General features: G+C 49.3%; 1 protein-coding gene across 5 annotated transcripts; it reads left to right on the forward strand.

The window, feature by feature from the left end:
- The first annotated feature begins 1,424 nt into the window (after positions 1-1,424).
- Positions 1,425-10,547, forward strand: FTSJ1 (FtsJ RNA 2'-O-methyltransferase 1). Of its 5 annotated transcripts, none has more exons than XM_039218294.1 (13): positions 1,425-1,684; positions 3,459-3,617; positions 3,871-3,940; positions 4,044-4,134; positions 4,455-4,533; positions 6,129-6,181; positions 6,267-6,320; positions 6,407-6,509; positions 6,613-6,696; positions 7,325-7,428; positions 7,558-7,713; positions 7,915-7,956; positions 9,987-10,547. In XM_039218294.1, exons 2-12 carry the CDS (start codon positions 3,497-3,499, stop codon positions 7,945-7,947), a joined length of 948 nt encoding a protein of 315 aa, XP_039074225.1. In that variant the 5' UTR covers positions 1,425-1,684; positions 3,459-3,496; the 3' UTR covers positions 7,948-7,956; positions 9,987-10,547. The 5 variants fall into 5 exon arrangements, with proteins under 5 accessions (XP_039074225.1, XP_039074224.1, XP_039074223.1 ...); XM_039218293.1 differs by having other exon boundaries at positions 1,426-1,684; positions 7,331-7,428; positions 7,516-7,713; XM_039218292.1 differs by having other exon boundaries at positions 1,427-1,684; positions 7,516-7,713; positions 9,991-10,547.
- Positions 10,548-10,764: the final 217 nt, after the last annotated feature.

Raw genomic sequence — 10,764 nt, forward strand, 5'->3', positions numbered from 1 at the left:
CCTAAGCGAAAATCGGACGCTTAACCGACTAAGCCACCCAGGCGCCCCGATACCAGCATATTTATATATACCAGCACATACATTTAAATATTACATGCATAAGATGATATGTGTATTATATATACACTATAAAAATGCATAGATTATATATTTTCTGATATCTACATATAACAGTATATTTATTACGTTTCTTACTAACATATAACCTATATACTACTGAGTGTTATACATCACTATATTTCTATATAATCACATACATATCAAGTAGCCTATATGTTTATATGCCTAATGTAATCTATATCCTCCCTATATATCTGCAACCTGGGGATAATTACAGTATCTTCTTCATATGGTTGTGATAAGGATTAAAATGAGTTCAAGGAAAGAATTCAGCAGTGCACTGGAGCCAAGCACAGGTTTGCAGACTGCTTGTTCAATTTTCAGGAATCTTGTGAACTAGTTGGTAAACAGCCATTATTTACAATGAAATAATATAAACTTAAAATTAATTAGTCTTTTTAAAGGTGATACTCAAAACTCGTCACTTCCTGATTATTTTACTACATTTCACTAGTCTCTATGTTCTTGAGGTCATTTACCCCTATTTGAACTGTATGGTAGAAATATTACATAATGGTGCACTACCGCATCCCTTCCGAACTCCGTGTTCCGTGACTACACTTTGGGGATTTAAAACCTGACAAGATGATACTATGGAAACCATGGAAAACTGGCAAATGTGAAAAATCAGGGCTTCCCACCTTTCCCCCGCCCAAAGAATCGCTTGTTAGCCATTTACCAGCACACCGCTGAGAGCACTTTAGGTACTCTGGCACATGGTAAACGCTATAATGAATGTTTCCATTATTCTATTTGCTTGTGCACTGGGTCGCATGCAATCTTTTTTTGTGGGTCGAAGTTCAAAATGTTTGAAGAACACAGAATTACAAAAGGACAGACGCTGTGCTAAAGTACACGCATTTAATCCTCCCAATAACTCTGTGAAGCCTATATTAATTATCCCCATTTTACAGAGGGAGAAACTGAAGTTCTGAAAGGCTACAATTCAAGCAGCGCTATCAATTGGCTGACGTGTATTCGAATTTTGGCGCACAGCGGCTTCAGCGCTTTCGCGCACTAAATTAACGCACTTTCCTTACTCTCACGTTTGCGACCCGAGCAGTCATTTCACTTAGCGCCGCGCCTAAAAGGAATGAGTGCCGTTGTGCTCGTTGCATCTTGGGAAATGTAGTCCCCAGTGAACCCGCCTGTCCAAAAAAGGAGGGGCGGGGAGTGAAGCGATCTTAGCCTTGGAACGCTGGAGTCAGCTCTTGTGCCTCGCGACATTTCAGCCGTCCGGTGCGCGATTTCAGCTGCCTGGGCCGTGCCCGTTGCATGCTGGGAACGGCAGTCCGCGAGACCGGCTACGTCGACACAAGATGACGGAGCTCACGTCGTACGTTCAGGTCGGCTCCGCGTCGCGCCGGAGCCTTAGCGTTCCACGATGACAGGCTCCCCCCACCCTGTGGGATCCCTTAGGCATGCGCGACAGGCATTGAGATTGACTAAGAACACAAACTGAATCAGCCTTACGACTTCTGGCCGGTCCGCGCTCTCGCCAAGGCTCGGGCTGCTCACGGACCGGTCTCCTTTCGTCCCTCCTCTCCCCACTCCGAAAGCTAAGGTAGGCCCTGGGGTGCGGAGGATGGGGGTCCAGGCCGAGACGGGTGAGGCACACCTGCTCTGTCCCGCCGGCGAGGGGAGGAGAGAAGTTCGCCTTCCTTGCTGCAAGCCGCATAGTCTGGGCGCCTGGTGCCGGGTGGGCTCCAGACCCAAGGTTTGTCTACAAGGGAACCGCTGTGCGGGGTGGACCGGGGGGGTGGGGTGGGCAGGGGTCCAGGTATCGGCGGAGCCTCCTTGAGTGGGGTCTGGTGGTCCCAGTAGGGACGTGGACATTGAGGTAATGATGCGAGACCCGGCGTGTGGTCAGAGGACTGTTTAACGGAGGGGGCGGGTAGGTCGCATGACAGTAATGGAGGTCTGATGGGCGTGTTATCGGAGAATCAGTGAGGACTAATAGGAGTGTTTTAGTCAACATGTTCACGGGGGCCGGGGTGTATTCATTGGTTAGCGAAGGCACGGTAGAGTGGACAACTAAAAAGGAGATAATTGGAGGCCGATGGGGCGTGATCCCTGAGGGATTGCTGGAGGTATGGTATTAAACAGGTTCATGAAGAGCTGCCGGCAATAAAAATCAAAAGGCTAATGGTGAAGCAATGGAGGGGATAATAGAGGCCGGTGGGAGTCATGATCAAGGAACTAATGGGGTCAGTGATCAAAGAAAAGTGAATGAGAGGTTGAAGGTGGGTTTTAGTCAAAGGGTTTAGGTAACCATGGCATGACAATTGTGGACTTAATGGGAACAGAGTGAGCAAAGGGAGGGTAATAGTAAGCCGCTGGGGTATGATCATCAAGTGATTATTGATGGGGTGCCTGGGTGGCTCGGTTAAGCGTCTCTTGGTTTTGGCTCACATGATCTCACAGTTTGTGGGTTTGAGCCCCATGATGGGCTCATCACTGACAGTGCAAAGCCTGGTTGGGAATCTCTCCCTCCCTCTCTGACCCTCCCCAGCTTGTTCGTTCGTGTTCTCTCTCTCTCTCTCTCAAAAAATAAATAAAAATTGGAAACTGTAAAAAGTGATTATTGAGGGGGCAAGGTGGGTATTGAGGGAGAATGGGGAACTGATGTGTGGTCATCAGGGATTAACATGTGGTAATGAAGGGGTTACAGGGGGCTAATGGCGTGATCTATGAGGGATCAATTGGAGGGCTGAGTTAATGGGAGCTGATAAATCATAGTAATTGAGAACTTAATGGGGAAGTTAATAGGTCATGATCCTCTTCGTATTAATGGAGGTTGATAAGGATGTAGTAATAAAGGAGGGGACCTAATCACTTCAGGGCTTAGTGGGGAATGGCGTGGAGAGAGATTAAGGGGGTGAGGAGTACACTGAGACAGTATTAGGATAATGAGGGTGAAAGCAAGGGATTCACAGTGGGATGATAGGGCTGTGTGAATCTAGGGGCCCTGAAGTCGGCTGAGGAGATGGTTACTGAGATGTTAATGGTGGGTGGAGAAGGAGTCAAAGTGAGAGTCACGGGGCTAAGTGTGGAGCATGGGTGGCAGCAGTGGGAGGTCAACGGGGTCAGTAATGGGTCATCTGTAAGTGTTGGGTTTGGGGGATCTTTGGGGTGAGTGGGGGAGCAGTGGAGCCTTAGAACTCAGTGATGGGGTCCCTTGGGCCTTATGAGGTCAGTGGGGTCAGTGACTGAGCTCCAGTTTTCCCATCTGCTGAATGAGCTGTCGTGGGGCCCATGGGGAGTTTGTGTGGTTCTCACTGCCCTGCAGAAATAGGTGGTAGCCCACTCACCCAGTTACTGATATAGGGCGGCATCAGCTTACTGTTGGCAGGTCCCTGGGCAAACAGCGTGTGAGATGGGACGGACATCAAAGGACAAGCGGGATGTCTACTACCGCCTGGCCAAGGAGAATGGCTGGCGTGCCCGCAGTGCCTTCAAGCTGCTACAACTTGATGAGGAATTCCAGCTCTTCCAAGGTCCCCACCTGGCGGGCGAGTCACCGGGGGATAGGGTGGGCAGAGGGAATAGACAAGTGGGCCATGTGTGCGGAGCTTCCTGTGGTAGGTGGGCTGACATGGAAAGTCTGTGGGGCAGGGGACAAGTAGGAAGAGGAACAGGTACTTGAAAGGAGTTGGACACGGATAGATGTGGGAGAGGGGTGAACTTTGCAGGGCTCAGGGTTGGAGAGGTGGGTACAACTGACCACTGCACCTTCCTGTGTGTGCTCAGGCGTGACACGGGCAGTTGACCTGTGTGCAGCCCCGGGCAGCTGGAGCCAGGTGCTGAGCCAGAAAATTGGGTGAGTGTGCAGCCCCAGATGGAGTGGCCGGGAGGGGAGGGCAGGCCAGGTCAGGGATGAGCCAGGAGTGGAATCGGGTTGACATGGGCCATGCTGTCCACAGGGGTCAGGGCTCCGGCCATGTGGTGGCTGTGGACCTTCAGGCTATGGCTCCATTACCAGGTGTGTTACAGATCCAAGGGGACATCACCCAGGTAAGAGCATGTCTGGGGGTGTTGGGGCATATCCGGGGCGAGAGCCCCTCCAACCTGGGGGCTATGGAGAGTGGAAGAGAAAGAGCAAGAGAGCAGAACCCGAGAGAGCGTAACAGTGGAGAAACAAGAGCTGGCAGGTCGTCATGGCAGAGACAGCCAGAAATGGCGGGACTAGGTCCCCAGAGAAGGAGCCCAGTCTTAGACCGGCAAAGCCTGAGGGTCTGGCTGACCCAGGGTTGCTGGCCAGGGCTGTGGGCAGGTGGGGTAAGAGGGCTGCGGACAGCGGGCCTGGGACCACTCATCCTCCCTCTCTTCTATAGCTGTCCACTGCCAAGGAGATCATCCAGCACTTTGAGGGCTGCCCCGCGGACCTAGTGGTGTGCGACGGGGCTCCTGATGGTAAACAGCAGGGGTTGGGAGGCCAGGCGGGGGCCCTGTGTGTGTCCTCCTCTGTGGCTCCCACCTCTGTTGACTTCTTTCACCACTTCAGCTACTCCCTGCCTCTCCCCTCTGCTCTCAGCTGTTCCCCGCATCTAGTAACTTCTCCCTACCCCTGCTTCCTGGTCTCTGCCTCTGTCTCCACACCCTACCATTTTGCCTTTGTCTGTTATCTCCCCTTCCCTTTGCTCATCTCTCATCTGCAACTGTCCATTTCTGTTGTACTGTGTGTTCATTTTTTTTTTCAATTAGCCATTCGGTGCACATTTATTGAGCACCTGTTGTGTGTTGGGCACTGTTCTACACATGGGGAAAACATTTGTGAATAAAATTCCACTAATCTGATCTCCTAGACCTGATGTTCTAGTGGGAGCAGATGGAAAAGAAACAAGTGATAGCCATGTAGCATGTGAAGAGGTGAGTGTTACCATGAGGAAATCAATGAAAAGGAGAAGGAGACAGGAAGTGGCTGTTGGAATTTTAAGTAAAGCAGATGGGAAGCCCCCCCCCCCCTTGTCTTTAACACAAAGACCTAAAGGAGGCAAGAGAGTAGATCAGGGGCATATCTGGAGAAATAAAACTTCAGGCAAGGGGACCAGCCAGTGCAAAGGCCCCGAGGTAGGAGGGTGTTCGGCATGTGCGAGGATATTGGTGTGGTTGGATCAGAGTGAGTGAGGAGAGAGTGGTAGGAGGTGAGGTCAGAGAGGTGATAGAGGGCAAGATCCATGTGTGGGTCCTTGTGGGTCCTCACTGTGGCCTTTTCACTGAGATGAGGGCTCAGAGAAAACCAGGAGGGGGTTGTGAGCAGAGGAGGGCCATGCCGGACTCAGGTTGTAACAGGATCCCTCTGGCTGCTGTGAGGGTCGAGGGTACAAGGAGGAAGCCTCGTCAGTAGTCCCGGCGAGTGATGACAGTGGTGGCGGAGACAGGAAGAGGGTTGATCCAGGAGATCTTTTGAAAGTACAGCCAGCCGGACTTGCTAATGTTTGAACATGGATGTGAGGAGAGAATGGAAGATGTCAGCGGTACTATGGTTTCTGGCTGGAACAAATGGAAGGATCGGATGAGATGGGGAAGATGGTGTAAGGAGCGGAGTTTGAGCAGGAAGGTCAGGAGTCTGCTCTTGGACACACGGAGTCTGAGATGTCGAGTCCAATCTATAGTCAGGCGTTCTGAGGAGCAGTCTGGGTTGGAGGTAGAAGTGATAGTAATGGTACTCGTGTAGGAGCACCTGGCTGGCTCAGTCGGTAGAGCATGCAACTCCTCATCTTGGGGTTGATATTTCGAACCCCATGTTGGATGTAGAGATTACTTTAAAAAAAGAAAATCTTTAAAAACCAATTAAGGATGCTTATGTATAATGTTGTTTTGAAAATTAAAATGAGTACCTAAGAGTTAGGAGGTCAAAATACTCATCCAGTTGGCAGATATTACTTTGCAAGCAGAACTTTAGCAGTGAGAGAGCCCGGGACGTGCTTTTAGCTTTCTGACTTCTCTGGGACAAGAAGATGGCCAGAACTGGATGGCCCACCCTAACATTGTTCCTCTTGCCGCAGTAACTGGCCTCCATGATGTTGATGAGTATATGCAGGCCCAGCTCCTCCTAGCTGTGAGTAACCTTGGCTGCCCCTGCCTCAGTTTGGACCCCTCATGCCTGTCTCTACCTCAGCCTTAGCCATTTGTCCCGCCCACAGGCTCTGAACATTGCTACACACGTCTTGAAGCCAGGGGGCTGCTTCGTAGCCAAGGTGAGTCCCAAAGAACCTGGTGAGGGGTCAAGAGAGGTCCTGGAGGGCCGCACTCATGCCTTCATCTCTGCCTCCTCCCCCTACAGATCTTCCGAGGCCGGGATGTGACCCTGATCTACAGCCAGCTGCGTGTCTTCTTCTCCAGCGTGCTGTGTGCCAAGCCCAGGAGCAGCCGCAACTCCAGCATAGGTCAGTGGGGTGGAAAGGCCGGCCGGGCGGATTCACATCTCGGGGACACATCCTGCGTGGGGCAGAGGCAGCAGTCACCCCTCACTCCACCTTCCACCCGCAGAGGCCTTCGCTGTCTGTCAGGGTTATGACCCCCCTGCGGGCTTCCTTCCGGACCTGACAAAGCCCCTGCTGGACCACTCATACGGTGAGAGCCAGAGCCCTGGGCCCCTCCCCAGGGAGACTTCTGCCCCCTTATGGAGTTTTTGTCTCAGGAGGGCCCTCAGCCCCACCGTCCGGTGGAAATTCCACCCCTGTATGGATGTTCTGTCCCAGCAGGGCCCACATCCCGGTCCTCTGAGGGTTGCTCTCAGGCCTGCTGAACGTTCTGTCCCGAGTCCTGCCCCAGTGGAGATTCCACCCACCTCAGGTTCTAGCCCAGGAACTCAGTCATGCCCGCAGGTGGATACTGCACACCTGCATAAGAATTTTGCCCCGAGAGAGTCATTAGCCTGGTCCATGATGAGGAAAGGCACAGAACCTGCTCTTAATGTGAGCACGCTTGAGTGACACAGGGTTCAGGCAGCATATGGTAGGATGGCAGGTGGACATAAGTGCAGTGTGAGGAAAGCAGGGGAAGGTGATATTCTAGAACAGGTGATCATGGAGGGCCTCCCTGAGGAGGTGATCTGAACCAAATGAAGGATTTGCTGGTGCAGGAATGTGAGAGTAGCTAGTAGATATGTGGGTAGGACTCCGTACCCTTGCTGCAGCCCGAGTCCCACTGGTCCCAGGCACCCCAGCCCTGTCCTGTCTTATTTCTCCCTGCTTGTCAGATCCAGATTTCAACCAATTAGATGGTCCTACTCGCATCATTGTGCCATTTGTGACCTGTGGGGACCTGAGCTCCTATGATTCAGACCGCAGTTACCCGCTGGACGTGAGTGCCCGACCAACAGTAGGCGAATGGGGGGCTCCGTCCCAGGTTCCCAGGCCCTCACCATCCCCCCACCGTATGTCCCTGCAGCTGGAGGACGGCTCAGAGTACAAGTACACTCCCCCCACGCAGCCCCCCATTTCGCCACCGTACCAGGAGGCCTGCACGTTGAAGAAGAAAGGGCGGCTGGCTAAGGAGATCCGCCCCCAGGACTGCCCCATCAGCACAGCGGACACGATGTCCCAGCCCTTGGCTGCTGCCCAGCACCGCACCCTGCTGCCCTCTGAGGTCTGGAAACGTGTGGCCCTGAGCCCACAGTGACCCCCCCCTTTTTACTGCACCTCTTTTTACCCCCAGATCACATGATTTCTGGGGCCAAAACACTCAACCCTGCCTCCCAAGAGCTATAAAAATCAGTGGGTAAGACCAAGTCTAATGAATAGAAAAGCTTAGGCAAGTATCTGAGTCGTTTTTCTTTTTCTTGGGTAGGTGGAAGACAATGAAATGAATTGTTCGCCTTAATACATTCAGGTAAATTTGCCTTTTTATCTAAGAGTTTGAGTGAAGGAAACCTTCAAGAAAAAGCTCAGTAAAATTTCACCTTTGAAATTTTTACTTCAACTGAAGATTTTAGTAAGCCAGCCTTTATGAAGTGTCCGATACTGTGTGCCAGGAACTGCTTTAAGCATTTTACATATTGAGGCATTTAGTAAACATTTATTAAGCACGTACTGTGTGCTGGGCAGTGTTCTAGGTTGGCAGTTAGAGCAGGGAACAAAACAGGCAAAAATTCTGCTCCTCTTGAATCTTCTAGATTGGGAAAGAGGTAATAAACAAAACCAGCTTATGGATGCAGGAGTTTCTATACACACATATACATGGACACACACACTACATACACGCATATATATACACACACACACACATATAGTTTGTATTTCACCATAGCTTGAATTGTAACATTGTATATATACACAGGTGTATTTTATACACACAGGAAGGTAATATGGGATATGAAAATTTTTTATCTTAAAAAAAGTTTTCAGTTTATTTTGAGAGAGAGAACATGAGCAGGGGAGGGGGCAGAGAGAGGGCGAGAGAGAATCCCAAGCAGATTCCACGCTATTAGCACAGAGCCTGACACGGGGCTTGATTGAGTCAGATGCTGAACCACCTGAGCCACCCAGGCACCCCTGAATATGTTTTTAAATAAGGTAGGGTAAAGAGAATCAGGAATTCTAGAAGTGCCAGTTTCCACGGGTTGCCGTGGAAGGGCTCGCTGAGCAAAGACCTGAAGGAGATGAGGAAGGGGATCCGTGTGTTTATCTAGGGGTGTGTTTATCTAGGGGAAGAACTTTGCGGGAGAGGAAATAGCAAATGTAAAGACCCTGAGGGGGGAACCATGCCTGGCGTGTGAAGGAGCAGGGAGGGGCTAACCCTGTGCTGGGGGAAGTTCCTTTCTGACAGTGGCTTAGCAGGTTTTTTAGACCAAGTCTTCCATTGAAAAAAGAAATGAGGGGCGCCTGGGTGGCTCAGTCAGTTAAGCATCCGACTCTTGATTTCAGCTCAGGTCATGATCTCGCGGTTCACAAGTTCGAGCCCCGCATCAGGCTCTGTGCTGACACCTCAGAGCCTAGAGACTTCGGATTCTGTGTCTCCCTCTCGCTCTCTGCCCCTTCCCCACTTTTGCTCACTTGTGCACTCTCTCTGTCTCTCAAAAATAAATAAAACATTTTTAAAAAGCTCTTCTAAATCAATAGTGAAAAGAAAATAGGAGAATAGCTAACAAGCACAGGAAAAGCTGCCTCTCAGGGAACTGCAAGCTAAAACTAAGATGATTGACAATACTAAGTGTCTGGAAGAACGTAGAACAATGGGAACCCTCATGTACACCAATGGCAGCATAAAATGGTATGGCCACATGGAAATAGTGGCACCATGGAAATAGATAGGCATCATCTAAAACCGCACGTGGGCTAGTTCCTCTCCTGAGAAATAAGTAGTGGAATTCCTAGCGGGCACTCTTTGTACCCCCAGACTAAATAGAGCCCAAACATCCATTGACTGTAGAATGGGTCATTAAGTCATGTTATATTCAGGGGCACCTGGGTGATTCAGTCACTTAAGCATCTGACTTCAGCTCGGGTCATGATCTCGCGGTCCGTGAGTTCGAGTCCCACGTCGGGCTCTGTGCTGACAGCTCGGAGCCCAGAGCCTGCTTCGAATTCTGTGTCTCCCTCTTTCTCCTTGCCCCTCCTCCACTCATACTCTGTCTCCCTCTCTCTCAAAAATAAATATTAAAAAAATTAAATCATGGTACATTCACAGTGGAGAAGTATACAGCAATGAGAATGAACATCCTACAGTTATAAAAATATATAACACCTTGGCACTCATTAAACTGAACACATATAAAACATATCTTGTGCATTTGTATGTTAAGGTTCACAATAGAAGTGGGGGGGGGAGTCACAAAACTGTTAGTACCTGCATGAACGATGGTTACAGCAGAAGAAAGTGGGAAATGCATTTGTTAAAACTTTCTTTCTCCTCGATTTTAGTTAGCTGGCAACCTGATACACCTTGGAAGCTGTCTGCTGTCAGGAAAACGAGAACTTGTGTTGATGAACTTGTTTTCAAAAATCTCATCAACGGGTCCTGAACACCTGAGTGGGAACCTGCACCAACCACCACAAACCCAGCAAGGAAGGAAATGGGACAGAATGCCTGTCTGCACTGCAGACGGGATTCTCGGACGAGCTCTTGCCTCCTAACTCTTTCCAGGGGCATCCTGATTCTGTCCAGAATTTACCCCCAAAGCAGGGGTTCTTAACCTGGAGAGAAATCAGGAATATCTGTGAACATAACAGAGGAAAATATTACATCTTTATTTTCACTAATAATTGAACTGAAATTTCACGTTACCCCCAAATACAAATGCTGGCAACAACTCACAATAATAAAAGCAGTGCCTGTTAGCTTCCCACCGATGCAAATCAGTTCCTTTTTAATGTTCCGGTTTTTGCAGGCATCTCAAAATCCTCTTCACGTTTGTCACTGCTTTGAATTATAGAAGATCTTATAATTTGATGTTCTAATAAAAAAGTCAATATATTACTGTATCCCAGTATTGTTTCATTTTAATATATATGTAATATTTTTTCTCATTGAGATATAATTGACATAATAATGTTATATAACTTTAAAGTATACAACCGAATTTGATACATATACCTAACAGTAAGTTTAGTTAACGTGTATCACCTCACAGTTACAAATTATTGTCTTGTGATAGGAACTTTTAAGATCTACCCTCTTAGAACCTTTCAGATATACAAT

The sequence above is a fragment of the Hyaena hyaena genome, unplaced genomic scaffold, assembly GCF_003009895.1.
Source record: "Hyaena hyaena isolate Hyena2069 unplaced genomic scaffold, ASM300989v1 scaffold_754, whole genome shotgun sequence".
Lineage (NCBI taxonomy): Eukaryota > Metazoa > Chordata > Mammalia > Carnivora > Hyaenidae > Hyaena > Hyaena hyaena.

What these genes read in the sequence shown, in the direction of transcription:
- FTSJ1 (XM_039218292.1), top strand. Translation starts at nt 3,497, where the DNA reads ATGGGACGGACATCAAAGGACAAGCGGGATGTCTACTACCGCCTGGCC. An exon ending in GTGCGACGGGGCTCCTGATG is followed by an intron (nt 4,534 to 6,128) that starts GTAAACAGCAGG and finishes CTCTTGCCGCAG; the next exon opens with TAACTGGCCTCCATGATGTT. An exon ending in ACCGCAGTTACCCGCTGGAC is followed by an intron (nt 7,429 to 7,515) that starts GTGAGTGCCCGA and finishes ATGTCCCTGCAG; the next exon opens with CTGGAGGACGGCTCAGAGTA.